This window comes from Nannobrachium achirus (assembly GCF_963921795.1).
Source record: "Nannobrachium achirus genome assembly, chromosome: 22".
NCBI lineage: Eukaryota > Metazoa > Chordata > Actinopteri > Myctophiformes > Myctophidae > Nannobrachium > Nannobrachium achirus.
In genome coordinates, this window is record NC_137829.1 from 20214731 (window position 1) to 20239116 (window position 24386).

The 24386-nt window shown below is 43.0% G+C and overlaps 1 protein-coding gene across 1 annotated transcript in view; it reads left to right on the forward strand.

Moving 5' to 3' along the window:
* The window catches only part of xpo4 (exportin 4), a 98740-nt gene that overhangs the window by 67365 nt on the left and 6989 nt on the right, over positions 1-24386 (forward strand). The window contains exons 15-21 of the mRNA XM_080753258.1: positions 650-819; positions 2905-3079; positions 5093-5299; positions 21707-21793; positions 22480-22660; positions 23308-23429; positions 23932-24062. Coding sequence (XP_080609384.1) covers positions 650-819; positions 2905-3079; positions 5093-5299; positions 21707-21793; positions 22480-22660; positions 23308-23429; positions 23932-24062 — 1073 coding nt within the window. The remainder of the gene's footprint in view (positions 1-649; positions 820-2904; positions 3080-5092; positions 5300-21706; positions 21794-22479; positions 22661-23307; positions 23430-23931; positions 24063-24386) is intronic.

The window sequence follows — 24386 nt, forward strand, 5'->3', positions numbered from 1 at the left end:
TTAACATGGTAAACAAGTAAGACGCCCCACAGCCAATCAGCGAAGGTTACAAAGGTTACGAAAGTATGAAAAAGAGAAAAATAAGTACTGTTGTGTACAGTAAAAAAAAAGCAAGGCACAAAAGAAGAAGAATATATACACAAAGATACAAATACAAAAAGAGAAAAATATACATAAAGTGTCGAGAAAGCAGTCAATGCAACACAATCGCAACACAAATAGCAATACTTACAGCACAACTAATCAATGCAGTGCCAAACAAAAGTGTCCAAACAATTGATGTTAGTCAGTGCTACACAAGTATCTCACCAACATGTCAAACACAAGCAATAATATTCAATACTACCAACACAACCCAATAGTGCAGAGCCAAACAAAAAAGTGTCCATTGGTCTGTGCTAACGCCACATGAACCCTCCATAGAAAGGTCCTAAAAAGGGTAAAAAGCAATAACAACAAAAGCCTGTGTAAAGATGAAAATACATGTTTTTTTTTTTCTTTCAACTGGTTAAAACTAAAGTTGTGGAATGCCGTTTCATTCCCTACGTATATATTTGTGGTCGGGTGTTGTCTTTCGTTTGGAGAGCACCAGCCTGGCTTCCTTCCAACACCTCCCTCAAACTGGTCCGTACGTTCTTTGGTTCCTCAGATCAGCATCCCGCTGATCACGGCGTTTGGCGCCGACACAGACGGGGCCCAGTGGATCGTGGGCTACCTGCTGGAGAAGGTGATCAACAACCTGTCTGTGTGGAGCTCAGAGACGGAGCTGGCCAACGACACGGTGGAGCTTCTGGTCACACTGGTGGAGAAGAGGGAGAGGTGAGAGAACCACACAGGACCCATTAGAACCCATTTAGGCCTGAACGCAAATCTGTGTCACTTTAGACTTGAACCACTTTAAACATTATTTAATGCTTTAACTATTGAGAAATAGCAGATACCGGTATACAAGCTCACAGCATATGCTGAGCTTGTAGATCTGCTATTGAACGCTTGTGCAAGTCTTTGAATATTTTTGACCCGATTCTATAAGTGTCTTCTAAATCCTTCTAAGGTTTCTTTAAAATATATATATATATGTGTTTCTATGTCAGTGGTGCTCACAATTTGTCATGTGAAGGACCCCCAAAATGATGATAGTATTTGACCACGGACCCCCATCTCAAAATATGTTGTTCCACGGACCATCCAGAAGCAAATATTTGAGTTACAAATGTTCGCTTTTAGAAATCACAATCTTTCAAAAATAGCAGGTCTACAAGCTCACAGCTCGCTGTGAGCTTGCATATCTGCCATTTTTGAGCGGTGGTCACAACGCTCCTATACGTGGCCGTGTGTGTGGGTCTGTCTGTCTGTCTGTCTGTCTGTCTGTATGCGTGTCTGTCTGTATGGTGTATGTAGCCTGTATGTAGTACCTTTTGTGACCACACATGTTAAGGGAGGGGCGCTGTTGTTCAGGCCAGGCCAGGCCAGACACCCACCCACCCACACACACACACACACACACACACACACACACACACAATATATATATATTTGTTTTGCTGTTGCGCAGCCTCCACGACCACCGCTCAGTTCACACGGGTGTGATTTTTCAATAGTTAAAGCATTAAATAATTCTAGACCTAAATTGGTTAGAATCACTGCTTCTCTAACTTTGTCATGTCAAGGACCCCCAAAATAATATGTATTTGACCACGGACCACCCATCTGCCAGTGACCCCTCAGAATGGAAGATTTCTTTAAATGTAAATTGGGTTAACTTTACCTTTGCACTGGTTACACTCCTACATAATTTGAGCACCTTCAACGCTAAATGCATGGAACAGCACCGTCTTGTGGTTACAGGGTGCAATAGCACTGCATGGTGTCTGCGAGGCAGAGAAATTTGACACATTTGCAGGAAAGCTTTTACAGGCACTTATAAAGTTCAGACAAATAACTCTATCTTTCTCTCATTTCAGTTAGAGTTATTTAGAAAAGGCCTGATAATGGACAATGATATGGATGTAGTAATCTAAACAGTTAATTTGACTACCGGCAAGAGAGTCAACCACTGAGACCTGGAAAGCCTAATATGTTGTTATACCTTTCAATCCTGAAAAGTATCTTGGTCATTTTAAGATGTGTATATACTGTAGTAACATGATATATATATATATGTTACTACAGGGGCTGCACCGCGACTCAGCGTGTCACGTATGCCTTGATGTGTTACAAATGTTTGTATATATGTTTTGAATACATGACTGCTATGTCGTAAGACAAATTTCAGTGTGAACTGACAATAAAGTACTATATCATATCATATCATATCTATATCATATATATATTATATATATATATATATATATATATATCATATATATATTTTTTTTTATTTCTTTTTATAGAAATGTTTCATAAAACCTAGGTTAGGATTTAGAGGGTGTTTTTAAAATCGCCTCATAGGTCTAAATGGGTTAAAATGGATACCATACATCTGCACTCTCTCTCTTTCTCTCTCTTGTTTGTGTTGTGGTGTTTTCTAAACAGATGTTTATATTTGGTTTTAATTATGGGAAAAGTGTAGATTGCTAAAATTCCTTTTTGGGCTGTCTAGTAGCTTTGAAAGATTTAGTCAAAAAAAAAAGCACAAGTTCGTTTTGAATATAAATACTATGAAAAACAATTGAAGACTTGGATGTGTTCAAAAGTATATGGGACTATGAAGGTGCACTTCTTTCTGTAAATGAAATGCGAATCACTTTTGTTGATTTGCTGCTATAACTTATTTGTTGTGGTTTTGTATTGGGGTTTGTGATTGATTGCTCTAAAAGAAGTAATGTAGCAAACACTTTTATGAATAAATGAGTTGTTAAAAAACGTCTCTCTCTATCTCTCTCTCTCTCCCCCTCCTCCCAGGGCGAACATCGTAGTTCAGTGTGAGAACTGGTGGAACTTGGCGAAGCAGTTTGCGAGCCGCAGCCCTCCCCTCCACCTGCTGTCCAGCTCTGTCCAGAGGACACTGATGAAGGCGCTGGTCCTGGGAGGGTTCGCACACATGGACTCTGACGCCAAGCAGCAGTATTGGGCTGAGGTGAGGAGCAGGCGTGAAAACACCAAACAAACAGTCTAAGGGTCTTCCAGCGTTTTTCATCGCAAGGACCCCTTAGCTGAGAGAGAGAGAGATGAAGCAGGGACCGCCCACTACATATTGTAAAAAAAAAATGTTGCAGATTCAACTTTTTCATAGTAGTCGGGGAGCCACAGGCCCAAAAGCTCAAAGAATAGGGTTTTACCTGTGACGTCATGACATACTTTTTATTTTTGTTTTTTCTATTCATTTGGTCATTAACTCTTTTACCGCTTTGGACGTTCCCGTTCGCCCCATTTTTCACGGCGGCGCGCCACCAATAGTACGTTCTTTGGCTCGTTCTTTTGTACCTTGTTTTGATGTCTGTAAACTGATGAGGGGTCGCGCGGGTGTGTACCGTAATACACATCTCCCGTAATAGTGCTCTCAAAAACCCACTGGACGTTAGCATCAATGGAGTAACAAAACACTTCCTTGTTATTTTCTCTGGGTCTATTGCTCTGTAGCGATTTAGTGGTCTGACGGATGGAAGCCGTCCGCGGCCATTTCACATTAATTCTTGCATGAGGCTGCCCTCTACTGCCAGTATAGCCAAAGTACATCTATTTAATGAGAAAAGAAAATAATAATAATTAAAAAAAATGAATACATCTTTGTCTATAACGTCGCAAAGGTAAGGTGCTTTTGCTGGCACCAGACCCAATAAATAAATAATAACATCTGGCAGTAATACTGTTAAGGTACACAGAATGAGAGGCCTGCTCTGCCGAAAACATTGCGAAAAAATGTTATGGCCATTTGTATCACTGTCCCGTCAACTTCACTATACAGGGAAATAATACAAAAAATAGATCTGCTTTAAATGGCATGTGAGGGGTCAAACTAGGGGTTCTTCATGATTCTGAATCCATTGCAAGCATTTGTTTTGCATGGAAAACATTCCTTGGGCTAGATTTCGGCCTCTCAAAACTGTGATTTTTGATGATGACTCATCACTTTTCACCGTTTTGTGGGGCTGAGATCTAGCCTAAGGAATGTTTTTCATGCAAAACAAATAATTGCAATGGATTCAGAATCATGAAGAACCCCTTGTTTGACCCCTCACATGCTACTTAAAGCAGATTTATTTTTTTATTATTTTCCTGTATAGTGATGTCGATGGGACTTTTTTTTTTCGCAATGTTTCCCGGCAGAGCAGGCCTCTCATTATGTGTACCTTATTGACCAAATTAATAGAAAAAAACAAAAATAAAAAGTATGTTATGACATCACAGGTCCTCTCAAATGTTGGGCCTGTGGCTCCCCGGCTATAGATGTCATAGAGTTGTTTGACAGCACTATCATCAATGTTGTATGTTTAGAATAACTAAATTGTTGGACAAAAAGAAATGTCAGCGGAATCGATCATGAGGGCACAAACATCATGTGGACCAGTGTCTATGACGAAACATGTTTGTCGACTACCTTTTTCACTGACGACAACTAAATAAAAACGATGCTATGATGACTAAAACAATGTCTAAATACATTGTCTTGCATAGCCAGACAACTATTCAACAATATCCGATTGCTATATAGAGTCTGGAACTGCACCTCCCGAAATCCGAGGCAGGAAACTGTCATCTGTTCATTTCCGTTATATCATTTTAAAATATCTTTATCATTTTCAGAGATTTTAGACTGTATGATGGAAGCATTTGAAAATTGTGGGAGGCAGCAGTCTGGCTCAGTCTGGACAAGATGTCCAGTAGAACTAAGACAAGTCATTTTATGCTTGTCTGCGTCTGGGTTTCACGCTCTGGCACATCGCTAGGTATAAGTCAGGCATTAGGCACGATTTAATGCCTGCCAAAGTAACCATGTGTAGACTAAATCAACTGTAGATTTAGTCATCTAAAACTAGATTAAATTGTATTCAAAAGGTTATGACTGAAACTAAATAAAAAGATTCTGTCAAACTTCACACTACCTCTATCCTCATCCAGCCTTCTCTCCACCTGTCCACCCACCCACTAGGTGCTGCACCCTCTACAGCAGCGCTTCCTCAACCTGATCAACCAGGAGAACTTCGCCCAGATCAGCCAGGAGGAGGTGGTGAAGCAGGAGATCGTGGCCACGCTGGAGGCGCTGTGTGGCATCGCCGAGGCCACGCAGATCGACAATGTGTCCTCGCTCTTCTCCTTCCTCATGGACTTCCTGTCCAACTGCATCGGCCTCATGGAGGTACGTACTGTACGCACGGAGCAGCACCCTGGAAGCCAGCACAGTTTCATTCAACAATGAATGAAACATTCATAAAAGCAAAGGTCATTCTGTGATTTCTTCAACTGGTTGGCCACTGCAGCAACATACAGTAGGTTTAGAATAATGATAATAGTGGCACAGTCGGTAGCGCTGTCGCCTCACAGCTAGAAGGTCCTGGGTTCGATTTGCGCGGGGGGGACGCTATGGGCACTGAGGTTGTGTTCTCTCCTCTGCGTCATCAGTGCCCAATCTGCCCATACCCTAGGTGGGGTTGGCAAAAGGGCCTTTCTGTGTGGAGTTCGCATGTTCTCCCTGTGTTCCTGTTCCCTAGTACCCTCACAAAAAAACATGCCGTAATCCTGGTCTCTATAATGCCTCCCCCCCTGGCCACGTGTTCCTTCCACGTGCTTGTTACGACTGACCCGCTAGGGACGGGAGAAGCAACATAAATGGACAGGACAACGACTTTCCAAAAAAGGTTTCTTTTATTATTATTTTTTCAGAGACAAAATCTCTATTTTTATGCTTTTTTTCAAGTGTTGAGAAAAGGCTTCGAGGTGCTGGTTTACATTTGAGAAAAACCACTACACTGAAAAGAAAATATCCCTAATCTGAAACCCCTAACAAAAATAAAGATACAAATACTTAACCCTAACTTACCTATCTAAATAACTTTACAAAAAGAAAGGGGACCAAAACAAAAGACCAAACACCCCTACATTGTGACAACACAAAAGTGGAACAATAAGGAATGAATAACAATACTAAACAACAGAGGTTGGGAGGGCTGGAGAAAACTAAGTCAAAATACACTGAAGATGAACTAATAACGAAAGTAGGCAAAAGTATGTACTGGAACTTACAACAATCAACACAGGCCAAGGCAACGAAACAAACTAAAGCAAAAGTAAAGGCAATGGGTTCGAAGGAGAGAGGAATCGAGCCTCTGCTGCAAACAAGCCGTCTGTCCTTCCCTGCTGTTAGCTCAGAATGGCACTTTTGTAGAAACAGCCTCATCAGGATGGCCAATCCTGGCCTGGGCGTCAACAGGTATCGGCGAATGGGACTGGCATGGGCAGGTCTGAGGGCCGGACCTGGCAATCTGCTCACTCATTCAATAACCACCTCAAGCTCATGCATGGCACCACAACTCAACTCTGCACTCTGCATTCACTCCACAGCCAGTCTCCATTCACCACCTTGATAATAGAAAGAAGTACATTTTCATACAAGCCTCAAATCATATATACATTCCAACCCACCATAACTCTAAATGAATTCCATTATACAAAGTCCAAACACAAATAAGAATAATAATGGAATCATAATACCAAATAATAATCATAATAATACGACCACTGGCCGTAACACCCCCCCTCCTAAAGAGAACCTCCCCCTCCCAAAAAGAAGGTTTCTAGGCTGGGGAAAACACGCGAGAAAGGGCGTCTGCCAAGACATTATCAGCCCCTCTCTTGTGGCAAATATCCAAATTAAAGTCCTGTACCAGTAAGGACCACCTCATAAGTCTTTGATTCGAATTCTTCATTTGTCTCAAAAAAACCAAAGGATTATGATCAGTGTAAACAACCACAGGCATTGGGCTAGAACCCACGTAGACTTCAAAAAATTGTACAGCAAGCAACAGAGACAAAGTCTCTTTTTCTATGGTACTGTAGTGGCTCTGCGGTGTGTTAAACTTTTTGGAGTAGTAACAAATGGGATGGTTTATACCTGAGACATCCTCCTGCAGCAGAACTGCCCCGGCTCCATTGTCACTCGCATCCACCTCCAGCTTGAAGGGCATCTTAAAGTTTGGAGCAGCCAGAACAGGAGTGCTGCAGAGAAGAGCCTTACAACACTCAAAAGCATGCTGACAAGCAGGCGACCAGATGTAGGGCCTTTTAGTACTAGTTAGACTGGTTAAAGGAGCGACTACATCAGCGAAATTTTTACAGAAGGCGCGGTAATAACTAGACATACCCAGAAAACGTCGCAGACTACGGCGACTAGTAGGAACAGGGTAATTAACAATGGCCTTGACCTTGGCATCAATGGCCCGAACTTGACCCTGGCCCACCTCCTTACCCAGATACGTGACAGTAGCACGGCCAAATTCACACTTTGACAGATTGAGTGTCAGGTTAGCCCGCGCCAACCTACCGAAAATCAACCCTAGAGTGTGCATATGCTCTGGCCACGTATCCGAATAGGCAACCACATCATCGAGATACACCTCACAGTTTTCAACTCCCCTTAACACATTGTGCATAAGCCGTTGAAATGTAGCGGGTGCATTACGAAGCCCGAATGGCATAACAGTATACTGATACAACCCATCGGGAGTAACGAAAGCAGAGATGTCTGAAGCACGATCAGTTTTTTTTTTTTGTTATCAATTATTTTTATTTCCCATAACATAAAATTAGAGACATACATATGAATAGAACAAGAAAAAGTAAAACATTAATCAAAAGAAAAATGCAATTAACAGACAAACACAAACAATAGCAAAACAAGAAAAGGAAAAGAAAACCCACCCACCCCCTTTCCCCGGACCAACACGGAATGTACAATAGTGCATGCCTGTGCTAGGCTGTTACCACTATATAGTGATTTCTTGAATCATAGCCTTAAGCTTATCTGCAATGTCCGACCACATATTAATGTTTTCTTCTTTTGCTCCGTGTAACCTTGCTATCGACTGCTCTAAATATACTATATCTAGAAAGGTTAAGGCCCACTGGCGAAACGTTAACGTATGAGGAGGTTTCCACCGCGTAGCTACCATCTTCTTCGCCGCCGTTAATCCAGCAAAGAAGATGCGCTTGCGTATATTGTTTAGTTGCAACTGTGAGACGTCATTTAATAAAAATAAAGAAGGAGAAGATATGATATTAATACTAAAAATAGTTGAAAGTTTTGAGGCAACCATATTCCAGAATGACGACACATTTGGGCATTCCCAAACCATGTGAAGGAAGGTACCAATACTATTTGAGGCGCAGAGAGTGCAGTTGGGATTATTCAAAATCCTCATAGCACATAGTCTGCGGGGAGTTAAATAAGTCCGATGAACAAAATTTAAATGAATTTGTTGATGGTCTGGATTTCTAGAAGATAGCCTAATGTTAGACCACACTGTGTCCCAACAAAAGTCAGGGTCCAAATTTGGTACATCATTCCTCCAAACAGTATCAACAGATAGGGGCCCATAACTACAGTCTAATAAAAAACCATAGAGGGTGGAAACCAAACCTCTTGTTCTGTTACCATCACAGATAAACTCATGGAAGGGGTGCAATCTAAGGGGAGCTTGCCATGGGACCCCATAGGTCCTCATGGACAATCTCAGTTGGAAGTAGAAAAAAAGGGTATTTCCAGGCAGATTGAAGATGTCACACAAATCTCGAAAAGGTCGTAAACCATTTCTATCAAATAAGTCCCCTAATGTACGAATCCCCTTAGCCCTCCACCTTGGAAAGCGAATGGGGCGATCCTCGATTAAAAGTCTTTGATTATTGAACACTGGGGAAAATAAGTTCCATTTACAATCAATCTTACACATCTTTTCAGCTGCTCTCCATACTGCCACTAAATGAGAAATGATAGGTCCAAAGCGAACTTTGCATTGATGTGTAGTTATGTTTGAATAGATAAGATCTCTCAATTCAACAGGCTGCACTAAACTCTCCTCAAGCTCTCTCCAAGAAACCTTATTTGCTGGGTTAAACCAATTTAAAAGGGGGCGGAGCGTGAAGGCCCAATAATAAAATTTAAAGTTGGGCAATGAAAGGCCGCCATCATCTCTAGCACGCTGTAATAGAGAAAGTTTAAGACGAGGGCGTTTCCCTTTCCACACAAACTTAGATATCGAAGAGTGAAGCTTATTCCAGTATTGCGGCGGTGGTGGCAAAGGGAGCATAGAGCTTACAAAGTTAACCCTAGGAAGAACATTCATCTTTATGATTGAAACTCGAGCTTGGAGAGAGTTGGGCAAAGATGACCATCTATCTAAATCAAGACAAATCTTATTTAGAGTGTCACCATAGTTGTTCTTAACAATAGCCTGAAGAGAGGGGAAAATATCTATGCCAAGATATTTGAATTGGCTTACTACTGGGATTATGGGCGGCAGGATAGCAGATCTCATCTGATCATTTAGAGGTAGAAGGGCTGACTTCGTCCAATTAATTTTGTAGCCGGAAATGGAACTGAACTGATCAAAGATTTGAAGGACATGAGTAATTGACTGTGGTGCATTCTCAATGAACAGTAGAATATCGTCAGCATATAGGGAAATGCGATGCTGTGTGTTGTTAATCGAAACAGGAGTAATATCTGCAGACTGACGCACTGTCTGAGCCAAGGGTTCGAGTGAAAGTGCGAAAAGGAGAGGACTAAGGGGACAACCCTGCCTCGAAGATCTGCCAATCGTGAATAGCGGCGAACAGATCTTACCGGTTAGGACCATCGCTGACGGATTAGAATAAAGTACTTTAACAAAATGTATGAATGAAGCACCAAATCCCATTTTATCTAGTACAGCCCACAGGTAAGACCATTCCAGACGATCAAATGCCTTCAACGCATCGAGCGACAACACTGCGGCGGGGGTCCTCAGCTCCTTAGCCCTATCGATGATATGCAATAGTCGTCTAGCATTATCAGAGGCTAGTCTAGTTCCTATGAAACCTGTCTGATCACAGTGTACTAAGGTGGTCATAAAACCCTGCAAGCGACGCGCAAGCACCTTAGCAAAAACTTTAAGATCAGAATTCAAAAGTGAAAGCGGTCTATAGCTTGCGCAATCTGTGGGATCCTTGTTCTTCTTCAACAATAATGATATAATAGCTACATTCACATCCCTGGAGAAAGAGCCACTTTCAATTGCATATCGAAACATGTCTAGCATCAGCTGACCTAGATCTTCCCAAAAGATGGCATAAAGTTCAGGGGGTATCCCATCCAAACCAGGCGACTTGCCCCTACGCATTGCGAGCACAGCTTCCTGTAATTCCGCTAGATGGAGCGGTCTATCTAAGGCTTCCGCATCCGCCTCGCTAAGGGTTGGTAACTGTATGTTGGATAAAAAATTATTGCATACTGCATCATCGTGAATGACCTCGGAGGTGTAGAGCTCATCATAAAAAGCACGAAACGTGGCATTGACCTCTTTGGGTTCTGTAACCATGGCTCCCGTTGTTGATTTGACACTAACAATATCAGCAAAATGCTCATTGGATCTAAGACGTAAAGCCAGTAAGTGACTGGGTCTTGCACTATTAAAATAGTAGTTTTGCCTTGTGCGTTTCATTTGAAATTCTGAGCGGCGCTTGAGAATGGAGTTAATTTCTTTCTTAACCAGCTCCCTCTGAGTTGCTGTACTAACATCAAAGTTATTTTGGAGAGAATTATCCAAAGTAGAAAACCGAGATTCCAATTCCACCAGTTTGGCTGACCTTAATTTTCTCTGAGTGGACGCATAGAGGGTTGTATTACTCCTGATAAAGCCTTTAATTGCATCCCAAAGAATTCTGGGATCCTCAACTGAGCCTGTATTGATATTTATAAATTCACGCAAACCAGTTTGAAACTGAGCTACAAATGCCGCATCGCGCAGCAGTGTGGTGTTAAACCGCCATCTAGGAGCTCTATCTATAACCTGTTTCAGTGAAGCAACACACAGCACCGCCTTGTGATCCGAGAGTGACATTGGGAGCAACTCTACCTTGGCAATTTTATGAAACAAGCTAACAGGGGCAAAAACGTAATCGATCCTAGAGAATGAAGCATGCCTACCCGACAGAAAAGAAAAATCTCTAACCGTTGGGTTCATTAAACGCCAGATGTCGAGTAAGCCAGTTGAGTTTGCCCAAGCACGTAGTTCTGCAGACGCTAGTGCTTGTTCTCTGCTTTCTACCCCAGTGGATCTATCTAGGTTATGTTGCCATGTTGCATTGAAGTCAGCACCAACAATGATTTTGAAATCCGTCAGTTCCAATAAGGTTTTAGTTAGTAATTTGTAAAACTCTTTGTCTAAAACATTTGGAGCATACACAGAGACTAGTGCTAGCATTTTACCCTCCAAGCGGATTTTAGCAACAGCTATCCTCCCGTCACTGTCAGACCAATCACCCAAAGAATCCAACCTAAGGTTACGTCTAGCCAATATGGCTACTCCCTTGGTTTTGGAAGAAGCAGCTGAAAAGGCTAAAACACGATAATGTTTATTAGCCAATCGGTTGGAATGCTCTTTTAAAAGATGAGACTCCTGTATAAATGCAAAGTCAATTGATTTAGATCGCAAAACCCCCAAAATGCTGGTTCGCTTATGCGGTATATTCGCTCCCCTTACATTGAAACTTAGAAATTTATATTCTGTCATAATTGTGGTTCAAACCATACGCACAGCAAGCACAGTAGAACATTTTAGAATTTCCTAGTTGGTCCCTCACAACAAACCTTCCCAACAGAAAAACAAAACAACCCCAAAAGGAACAGAAAGGAAAAAGCAACATCAAACGAACATAAAAAAACACATAACATTGAAGCTTGAGGGGGAAAACCCCATTAGCATCAGAGTGCACAAAAACAGTTCCCCACCCCATCAACCTATTAGTCAACCTTCATTTCACTCTGTCAGAGAGTGCAAACAAGTAACTGCCCAAAAGTAACCATACATTGCCCTCTGGTGGTTATGTAAATATATAACAGATCACCAAAGTAAAAACAACAACAACAAAAAAGTGCCTTCTTGTGGCTGAATAGCTCTCAAACATTCCATCAGCTCAAATTATGATCAATCTCCCCACTTCATATCACTTAAATAAATGAGAATGGTATGTTAACATTTCTAGTAAAGAAGGGGGAGAGAAAAAAGAAAAGAATAAAGGGAAAAAAAAAAAAATTGAGGGGACTATAACAACTGTAATAATAATAATCAGTCCAGCATTAGGCCCACTTAGAATGTGATAAAGCCCTATAAGCCACGCTAATGCAAATAACCAAACACTTGTGACAGATAAGTGGAAATAAGGCTGTCACCACGACAAGGCACTAATATAATATTAATAATAAAAATAAATAAAAAAGGAAATCAGTGTATATGATATAAAAATATATGCACTTACATATGTAGTTAGAAATAGAAATTAAAAGCACATCCGGGGGGCCATATGCAGCAAAGCACACACAGTGTTAATGCATACTGCGCCACATACAGCCCCCCCATGCATCCATGCATACAAACCACAATTACTAATTAGAAGGGGGAAAAAAAGGAAAGAAAAGAAAAGTCTGTATACATAAGTATTTACATAAAACACAGTTATGTATGATCAGGAAACCATATACAACACAGCACACATAATGCATACTGCGCCATATACAGCTCCCTGTACATGCCCAAAAGGCCAGTGCAAACTTAGATAAATGTCAATCATATTAGTTAAGTCTGTTTCCGTCTTAAACAGTAAACTACCATACTTCAAACAGTGAACCTACCCAATCACGACTACAAAATAAATATCCCAATACAGAGCTCCCCTCTCCCCCCATCAAGAAATTAACATTTTAACAAGTAAATTAACATTTTAACAAGTAAAGTAGGTAAATAACTACCCCCCCCCCCCCCCCCCCCCAGACAGCGGATCCACAAGCACGTAGAGCCAACGCGCCACGAGATCGTACATCCGCCAGCTATTGAGATTAGAAAAAAAAAAGGGAAAAAAAGAACGAGTCAATGAGCCAGGGAGAGAGAGAGAGAGAGAGAGAGAGAGAGAGAGAGAGAAGAGAAGCAGAGATAGGTAGAGAGACATAGAGAAAGGGCGGGAGAGCGAGTGGTCTCTGGAACCGCGGAGCCTTCACAATTTAGACCATATTATTTATATCTGTTTCACCTTAAACAGTAGGCTACATTACTCAATACAAAGGCCAAAGCCCAGTCTCGCCCTCCTACCCGAAAAAGTAGCGTTTTAGGCGGCATAAACGAACCATAAACTAACAACCAACATAGCCGCCATTACCTAACAGAAAGAGAGAGAGAGAGAGAGAGAGAGAGAGAGAGAGAAAGACACACACACACACACACACACACACACACACACACACACACACACACAGCGAGAGAGAGAGCCAGAGAGAGAGAGAGAGAGAGAGAGAGAGAGAGAGAGAGAGAGAGGGAAAGCCGAGATAGATAGAGAGACATAGAGGGAAGACGATAGAGAGAGCAGGCTCCGTCCGAACCGCGACACGGAATACGTTAGACAAAGCCTAACAGAGAGAGATAAAACCCTCTAGACCTATATAGTAAGCAGCACAACGCTCAATAAGAGCAAAGAAAAGGAATACAATAATAACAAGAACAATGTCCATTATATTCAAACAAAAAAGACAGTGAATTATGCTTATAGCTTTAGCAGCCCTAAATCCTCTCTCCTTGCGGTAACCTAAATTAAAACGAGTAACACCCATCTGCTTACAGATCTTGTTAAAAAATAAAACAAATAAAATAGGTATTATGAAACGAAACACTTGAAAACACAACGTCAAGTCAGATGATGAGTCCAAAACAATAAGTAGGCTTACATTAACAACTCACCCTTTGGGGAGGAGGAGGAGGAGAGAGTGAGGAAAGAAAGACGCTGCGTAAAAGTCATCTCCAAAGTCCCAGCCAGCTTACCAACAGTCCATTAAAGGCAAAAGGATATCACATCGGCAGAATGTGTTTGAAAGCACGCGATCACGAAAGCAAAAGTGTCCCTGGTAAAAGTTAGTTCTCTGTAACTGTCGTCTCATCATCCTGCGTAGCTAGAGTCTCGTCCGCAGCACCTGGAGTCTTGAACTTATCCTTGCAAAAGGCCAGAGCTTCCTTGGGTGAGTTGAAAGTAGAAGTCGCCTCATCCACGGTTATCCAGAATTTGCTCGGGTGCCTTATTCCGTATTTAACCCCTTCCGCGGTGATGGAACGTAGGAATTCCTTTACTGGCCCGAAAGCTGCCCTTCTCTTTGATGTTTCAGCAGACCAGTCGGGGAAAATATACACCTTTTTGCCATTGTATGTCAGTTGGCCTGCTTTCCTGGAGAGCTGGAGTATGCGTTCCTTTACCCGGAAAAAATGGATCCTTGCCAGGAAAGCCCTTGGCTTATCAGAACGTGGATTGCCGGTCCGATGAGCACGATCCACCTCCGGGGGGGAGTCGGGAAACTCGTCGGGGAATGTTTTCTGCAAAAAAGACTGGATAAAGGCCACTGGGTCAGCCTTTTCTAGCCCAGGAGAGATCCCAATCACTCTTATGTTGTTCCTACGACTCCGGTCTTCTGCTATGACGAGCTTCTCCTCCAGATTAGCACATCTTCTCTCCAATTCAGTGATACACATCTGCAAACTGTCCATGGAGGAACCAAAGTTCTCAATGGCCTCCCCCTGTTCAGCCACGGTCGTGTTCAGCGTGGCGACTGCAGGACGCAGCTCCTTTCCGAAGTCATCAATCTTCTTCAGTAATTTCTTCTCCAAGCCAAGCATCATGGGTTGAATAAAACCATCCATAAACTCTTTCAGTGATTCCTTGAGGACCTCGCGCAGCATGCTCTTTGTAACCGGAGCGTCAGCGTCGCCCTGCATTGCGCCGGCCATGTTGTCGGCGTTTGCGGTCGGAGACCTGGTACTCCTCGACCTCGTGTTAATCGTATTCGGCATGAAACACGAAACAACTGCAAAAACAGACGCTCACCAGTGTTTTGGGCGTTTAAAGTCTCAAAAGAACTATAAAGGCAGTAAAAAATGGGCTTAAAAAATGTGAAAACTATGCACCTCCACAGAGCTCAACAAACGCGTCCTACTCGGTCGCCATCTTGTCGGAACTCCCTGAAGCACGATCAGTTAAAGGGACCTGCCAATATCCTTTAAGCAGATCGAGCTTCGTAACAAATTTAGCAGCACCAACGCGGTCTACACAGTCCTCCATACGAGGTAGAGGATACGAATCAGGCTTAGTAACACCATTTACTTTCCTGTAATCTGTACAGAAGCGCTGACTGCCGTCAGATTTTGGCACAAGCAAACATGGAGAGCTCCAGGGACTAGAACTGGGAATGGCCAGCCCATTTTCCAGCAAATAATCCACCTCTTTCTTAAACAAAGAGCGTTTAGTGGGATTTACCCTATAAGCATGCTGCTTAATAGGAGAACTCTCACCTACGTCCACATCATGGGAGAGGACCGTAGTGCGGGATGGTACATCTGAGAAGAGAGTAGGATTATTTTTAATCAAAGCACCAATGTCTGCCTGAGCCAATAAATCCAAGTGCTGCAAATGATAAGGCAGATTTTTCAGAATTTCAGAGTTTCGCAAACTAGAGCCAGAAGAGCCCTTAGGATGCAAACCATCACTTTCTGGGGAATAAAGTGAAGGTGCAACGGACACAACAGAAGCTACGGGGGCAGGTGAAACTGGAGGCGTAACACTCTCAGAGCGAACGAAATATGGCTTGAGCATATTAATGTGGCACACTCTAGTCTTTCTACGGCGGTCTGGGGTCCCAATAACATAATCCGTGTCACTCAGTTTTTTCTCGACAACATATGGACCACAGAATTTAGCATGCAGAGAAGTAGTGAGCATAGGGAGCAAAAGCAGCACCCTGTCACCCACTTGAAACTCACGTTTAACAGATTTGCGATCATATCGCTCTTTCATTTTCCCCTGTGACTCAGCCAATGCACTGCGGGCAAAATCACGGGCCTTGTGCAGGCGCTCTCTAAACGCAGACACATAATCCAACACATTCGAGGCGGGAACATTTGGATTTAACAGCAATCGGTCACGGAGCACCCGGAGAGGACCACGTACACTATGCCCAAACACAAGCTCATTAGGGGAAAAACCAAGTGACTCTTGAACACTCTCTCTGACTGCCATAAGCAAAAAAGGTAGACCCACATCCCATTCTCTGCCAGTCTCTGCACAGTACTTTTTCATTGTCGATTTAAGAGTGGAATGGAATCTCTCCAAAACACCTTGGGACTCAGGATGAAAAGCGGAAGACAGTTTGCGTTTGATGGACAAGGACGCCATGGCCTGCTTAAACACCTTTGAGGTGAAATTGCTGCCTCTGTCAGATTGGCAGGAAATCGGTAGGCCAAAGATAGAGAAAAAATTAACAAGAGCATTTATCACGTATTTGGCCTTTAATGTGCGCAATGGAATTGCCTCAGGGTAACGAGTGGCAGCGCACATTATAGTCAGCAAATACTGATAACCAGACTTAGTCTTAGGGAGTGGACCCACACAGTCAATAATGATATGTTCGAATGGTTCTCCAATTGCCGGAATAGGCACTAAAGGAGCAGGAGGGATAACCTGGTTAGGTTTACCCATCATTTGACAAACATGACAGGTGCGGCAAAATTTTGACACATCAGATTTAAGCCCAGGCCACCAAAAGTAACGCATAATGCGATGGTACGTTTTTCGTACACCTAGGTGACCAGAAACACTGTCATGGGCGAGACTTAGAATTTGGGAACGAAATGGTTGCGGAACAATCACCTGCTTAATCGAATTCCAGCCAAGATCACCAACACCAGGCGGGAACCAAGTGCGCACCAAAATGCCATCCTCCACACTGTACGCGCTCGGCGCGTCCTGCGCACGAGCGCCCCCCCAGCAGACAGAGAGAGATGGATCATTTTGCTGTGCAGAAACAAAAGCATCCTTGTTAACATCGAACACAAAGTCAGTCTTTATGGGCAGTACATCATCTACCTTTTTCTTAGGCTTAATGTCAGAGCGAGTCACCGGTGAGTCAGAACACATAAATGTGTCGTTCAAAGTCACATTATCGTAGCCCTTCCGAGCTTGTGCACGGGTCACAGCGCAAGCAGGGAAAAGAGCCGAGGTGCCCATAACAGACTGATCCAAATCGATCACAGGATTCTCAACCACCCTTGGCGTGGGGAAAACCTTTTCACCAGCCAAGTCGTTGCCAAGAATCAACGATACGCCGCCGACTGGTAAGCATTCACGAGTACCCACCTGCACAAAACCAGTAACCAGAGGCGAGCGCAAAAATACACTATGCAGTGGAGCACGCAGTGAATTCATCTCTACTCCCAACACAAGGGCATCTGAACCACAAAACGACTTCTCAGAGAAAGGCAGCACATTATTCAAAATGAGAGACTGTGACGCCCCCGTGTCACGTAGTATAGTGATCGGTACCTGATCACCCTCCTGACCTGACAGGGACACTGAACCTTTGGTGAGAAACGGGCCAAAACATTCCTCCATTTCACCTGTTACAGGCGAACGCGGAGGAGAAATGGATTTAATAAACCCCACAGTTTTTGGTTTAGCTGAGCCTGAATTTTCCTTGCGTTTTAGAGCAGAACAATGCTTAATCACATGACCCTTTTCGTGGCAATAGAAACATTCCCGACTCTCTGAGGAGCCACTATTACCATTACTATCAGACTGAGGTGGGTTTCTTAACACAGAAAACTTCTTTCCCCCCTTGCCGCCCACAGGGTCACGGCGCGCAGAGGGAGAAGGAAACACAGATTTGTGAGTCAGCATGAATTCGTCAGCGCGCACTGCAGCTTGAGCCAAAGTATCTACTTTTTGTTCATTTAAGTAGAGAACCACACGATCAGGAAGACAGGATTTAAATTCCTCTAAGAGGACCAATTCTCGCATTAGGTGCATAGACTTAACGTTACTGGCGGAACACCATTTATCAAATAGCACAGCTTTTTCTCTGGCAAATTCCCCGTGAGTCTGATTTGCAGATTTCTCACAGGATCGGAACCGCTGGCGATATGCCTCGGGGACAAGCTCATAGGCACGGAGAATTGTCTCCTTAACTGTGGCATAATCAAGGCTCTCGGCCATAGACAAGGCTGCGCAAACTTCCCGAGCTTTTCCCACTAACTTGGTTTGCAACAACAGACTCCACACATCTTGAGGCCATTTAACAATGGTTGCAATGCGCTCAAACGCATCGAAATATGAGTCAATCTCAGCCTCTCTAAAGTGAGGAACTAATGCAAGGTGCTTCGTAATGTCAAAGGCACTGACAGTGGCTGACTGAGAAGGTGTTGACGTACCTGGTGGTGTAGTTACTGTCGTAGGACGATGAGGGTTAGGCAACCTATCGAGCTCCACGGCTCTGTTGCGCAAACGCAACAGCTCAACTTCTTGGGTTTTCATTTGAAGTTCCACCTCTCGGAGGCGGAGAGCCAGCTCGAGACCCCCTGGGTCACCCTCAGACAGTTTGTTAGGAGTCGTCGGTGAAACTTTAGTACCGTAGCCAGGGGGTGAAGCCGCAGCCTCGTCTACCCCCTGGCCGCTATGCGCCCTTGGGCGCACAGATGGAATCACCGCCGGCTCAGACACCCCATCGATTATACCTTTCTCAATTAATTTATCCACCACAGACTGTTTAATTTCAGCCTTATTCGCACCAGCATTAACATCAGCCTTGAATACTTTAGCGATCAGAAGCAGCTCCGGCTTCGTGCACTCATCCAACTTAGTTATAGTGGGAGAACTCGGGAAATAATGCACCTCATCCGGCTCATCCACCGGCTCACCTGAAGCCAAACTAGCCATGACTAGAAATAGAATACAAACCCCGTGCAACAGAATAAATCCGCCAGACAACATCAAGATCTACGCACCAAATCGAGAAATAGAACCCATTAACCTTTAAATCAATACGAATGAAACAGAAGTAACCAGAAGTAACCAAAAGTACAAAGATAAGCCTACTTAACGAAATAAGGACCAGACTAAGGGATACTATGAATCAAGCTGCAAATTAATTCCAAATAAGGACAATTTTTACCCGAGACCGAGAAAAAAAAGTCGCAAAAAGTATTGGAATTAACCAGGTTCGAAAAGACCGGACACGAGCCCCCAATTTATGTTACGACTGACCCGCTAGGGACGGGAGAAGCAACATAAATGGACAGGACAACGACTTTCCAAAAAAGGTTTCTTTTATTATTATTTTTTCAGAGACAAAATCTCTATTTTTATGCTTTTTTTCAAGTGTTGAGAAAAGGCTTCGAGGTGCTGGTTTACATTTGAGAAAAACCACTACACTGAAAAGAAAATATCCCTAATCTGAAACCCCTAACAAAAATAAAGATACAAATACTTAACCCTAACTTACCTATCTAAATAACTTTACAAAAAGAAAGGGGACCAAAACAAAAGACCAAACACCCCTACATTGTGACAACACAAAAGTGGAACAATAAGGAATGAATAACAATACTAAACAACAGAGGTTGGGAGGGCTGGAGAAAACTAAGTCAAAATACACTGAAGATGAACTAATAACGAAAGTAGGCAAAAGTATGTACTGGAACTTACAACAATCAACACAGGCCAAGGCAACGAAACAAACTAAAGCAAAAGTAAAGGCAATGGGTTCGAAGGAGAGAGGAATCGAGCCTCTGCTGCAAACAAGCCGTCTGTCCTTCCCTGCTGTTAGCTCAGAATGGCACTTTTGTAGAAACAGCCTCATCAGGATGGCCAATCCTGGCCTGGGCGTCAACAGGTATCGGCGAATGGGACTGGCATGGGCAGGTCTGAGGGCCGGACCTGGCAATCTGCTCACTCATTCAATAACCACCTCAAGCTCATGCATGGCACCACAACTCAACTCTGCACTCTGCATTCACTCCACAGCCAGTCTCCATTCACCACCTTGATAATAGAAAGAAGTACATTTTCATACAAGCCTCAAATCATATATACATTCCAACCCACCATAACTCTAAATGAATTCCATTATACAAAGTCCAAACACAAATAAGAATAATAATGGAATCATAATACCAAATAATAATCATAATAATACGACCACTGGCCGTAACAGTGCTACAATACGTCCAGCCGGAGAAACTCCGCCCTGTCAGGTGAAAAGAAGAGACTTGGACTCCTCGTGTATAGAAGGAAGCATGAGGTCTGTCCGTTGTCTCCCCAGGTTGGCAGAGAGAGTGTAGCGCCCAGGATTACATTAGATAATTGGCAATGGGTGAAAAATGGGTTACAAAATCATAGGATAAGATTTTTAAGATTAAAAGCAAAGGTCAATCTGTGATTTCTTCAACTGGTTGGCCAGAGCAGCAACATGGGTTTAGAATAATGAAAATACCTGAAAATACTGTAACATTTTAAGTCATGACATTTTATTTTGCTTTATTCTGTGCAGACCACACATTGAGACAGTGAGGGGTAACAGCTAGTGTCATGTCACCAACACCATCTAGATAAAGGCCGGCTTTACACTGACACTGAAATCTAGCCTGAATCAGATCTGAGTCACTTCAAAAGTGGAATCCGATTTTTTTTAAATAGTCTAAAGGTCACATGAAATCCGATTTTGAAAAACCACATCCAGAGGTAGTTTCAAATCCGATCCATATCGGATCTGAGGACATCTGACTCAGTCTGAAAGCAACAACCACATCCACCCCATTATGTTATATGCAGGTCACATTCAAGTCACATCAAACTGGCCAAGCGTCACTTGCTGCGCGAGCAGCGCGACCTGAGCGCGGCTATAAATTACATCATTACAGAGCGCGAGTATTTACTATTTGATTACAGTGCACTGAGCACATGAGAAAAACAAAATAGGAGAGAGAAAACACGTGAGCTAAACAGTGAAAACGAGAGAGAAGAACGAAACACAAAAGTAAAGAAAAGAAGAGAGAAAAACAATATTAACGTGTGTTTACTATGGTCTATTATGTCGCATTTCCTGAACGTAATCGGAACGTAATCAACCAGCGTCGACGTAGTGACGTAACGTCATGACGCCTACGTCGTTACCACGGTAACCAAAGCATACATGTCGCTGCAGGGCAGCTTTGGGCTAACGCTGTCTGAACGCACAGATCAGATCTGTGTCACTTGCAAAATGCTGTGTGAAAACTCTGGCCAAAAGATCAGATTTGACATCAAATCGGATTTGGGCTGGATTTGACTGCAGTGTAAAGCCGGCCTTAGAGCTTTTCTTCCTACAGCGGGCAGGGGCAATACCTTTATAGAAAGGCATACCGTCTTCCATCAAAAATCATATGGATCTGATTGTGTGGTAACTTTGTGGATATCAGTCTTCTTGTGGCCTGCCTGTCATGTCTATGATGTATGACCCTGAATTTGGGCCCGATTCCTTCCATTATAATATTAAAGTTAAATATTTGTTTAAAGTATGAAATGTGGGGGAAAAAAACAAGAAATGTGGTGCTGATCGGTCCAGCAGTTTGCAAGATTAGCTCCATCTTGGGCTAGCCAACTACAGAGTTGTATATAAAATGGAAATTAATTTGATTGCGTACACCTCTCTCTAACTTGTGCTCTTGTTGTCCAGGTGTACCACAACAGTCCAGAGACCATCAACCTCATTATCGAGGTGTTTGTGGAGGTGGCGCACAAACAGATCTGTTACCTGGGCGAGGTACGTACCATGTGGTGCTCTACATGTTTGCGGTTTTAAAGGGAAACAAAATCCCATTGTCATGATGCGTGGATATCACAATTCAAGGTAGAAGGGAAACCGTATCCTATTGGTATTTTTCTAGAAATGCGGACGTGTACGCCCGTGACGCCACACGAGTTGTTTCATGTCATCTACTATACTGTACTGTAAGTCTGGGAAGGGATGGGCGATATAATCAATATGTCAATATATTGCGATATTTTATTTCCCAATACTGTATCGATACTTAAGGGTACTTTAGGCTGTAGCATTGCAATACTTTTGGAGAAAAATGAACCAAAAAAAGAAAAGTCCAGTCCTGACACTCCGCTGCTGTTCAATAAATGAAAATGGAAAGTTTTAATGGAATCGAAATGGTTTTGACTCAATTTGTCCATTGAGTTAACAATATAAGGTGATGTACATGCATATTATTAGACTACCCAGGTGGTACATGGCAAGTTGTATTTCTTTTTTTTTTTTTTATTCTGTTGAATATCGCAATATATCACAATATGTATATCACATCGCAATATATTGTGATACAATCGCATCATGACCCAAGTATCGTGATACGTATCGCATCGTGAGGTTCATGCCAATACCCATCCCTATCTGGAAAGCTGTATCATCTCATGTTGTCTCATGTTCTCTCTGTCCTGCAGACTAAATCTATGAAGCTGTACGAGGCGTGCCTGACCCTGCTGCAGGTCTACTCTAAGAACAACCTGGGCCGGAAGCGGACGGACGCCACGGCAGAGGAGGACCAGTACCAGGACCTGCTGCTCATCATGGAGCTGCTCACCAACCTGCTGTCCAAGGAGTTCATCGACTTCAGCGACACCGGTAGGCGTCTGCACACAAACACTCTAGAGACCAATGTTGTTGTTTTTTTTGCATTTTTTACTATTTTGAAAAACATTTTAAAATGGTGGAAATAGTCGATTTACATCGTTAGAGCTTGTAGATCAGCTATTTTAATTATTTTAAAATGTTTTCTTTTCAAAATTCAAAAGCTGTGACTTGTTAACTACCCACAGCGCCCCCAGCTGTATATCTGCTGTAGGTGCATTGCCACTGCTTTATTACTGCACCATGCTGAAGTTTAGTCTACAACAAAGCACAGTGTAGCGTCGGTCTGAGGTTTTGTTAGTTAACTATTCAGTTAAACTGCTAGCGTGTGTGTGTGTGTGTGTGTGTGTGTGTGTGTGTGTGTGTGTGTGTGTGTGTGTGTGTGTGTGTGTGTGTGTGTGTGTGTGTGTGTGTGTGTGTGTGTGTGTGTGTGTGTGTGTGTGTGTGTGTGTGTTTCTATGTCAATGATTTTCTATCACTGAAATAGAAGCATAGGTTTTTCAAAAAACCTGCACAAAATTAATGTTCACGATTAAAAAAAAATAGCAGATCTACAAGCTCGCAGCGTGGCACTCGGTGCTGCGCTGTGAGCTTGTATATCTGCAATTTTTTAAAATAGCTTGTGTGTGTGTGTGTTCCAGACGAGGTGTTCCGAGGTCAGGAGCAGGGTACGCCGGCCTCCAGCCGGACGGTGTCGGCAGCAGACGTGGTTCTGTACGGCGTCAACATCGTTCTTCCCCTCATGTCCCAGGACCTGCTCAAGGTGAGGCCACGTTGTGAACTGACAAATCCCTTCTTGTTTTATAGTGATGATCTGGGTTCCCACGGTCATAAAGTTCCTGGAAATATTTTTGAAATTAGATTTTTTTTTTTTTCCAGTACTGGAAAAAGTTTGGAATTGATCAAGGGTCCTGGAAGAATATTTGGTTTTGGCTATTGAAATATTTTCTAAAACATATATAACATCGCACAAGATATGTAACATAATACTAGAGGTTTTTTGCCAAACGGGTGTGATTGCCTAAATGTATGTGACAAAAACAGATCTACAAGCTCATTCTATAACCATTCTATGCTTTATTTTTGCTACACTGCCTGTCTTTGGGCATTGCACATAGGAGGAAGAGACTCATTATTGCGCTGAATGGTTGTTATAGGCCTGGACATTGGGTAAAATATTCTGGAAAAGTTTTGGAAATTCATTGGTTAAAATGTATGGGAACCCTGCATGCTGATGTTTTGTTTTGTCGTCTGCTCCGTACCAGTTCCCCTCCCTGTGTAACCAGTACTACAAGCTCATCACCTTCATCTGTGAGATCTTCCCTGAGAAGATTCCTCAGCTGCCTGAAGACCTCTTCAAGAGCCTCATGTTCTCCCTAGAGCTGGGAATGACCTCGTATCCTCTCCTGCTGACTTGTGTGTGTGTGTGTGTGTGTGTGTGTGTGTGTGTGTGTGTGTGTGTGTGTGTGTGTGTGTGTGTGTGTGTGTGTGTGTGTGTGTGTGTGTGTGTGTGTGTGTGTGTGTGTGTGTGTGTGTGTGTGTGTGTGTGTGTGTGTGTGCGTGCGTGCGTGCGTGCGTGCGTGCGTGTGCGTGCGCGCGCGCGCGTGCACGCCAATTAATGGCTGCCATAGTGTGGTGAATAGATTTTTTTTCACAGCAGTCATATTGACATAAAATGTTGTGTATGTTACTTCCTTCACATGGTAGCGTCCAGTGTGGA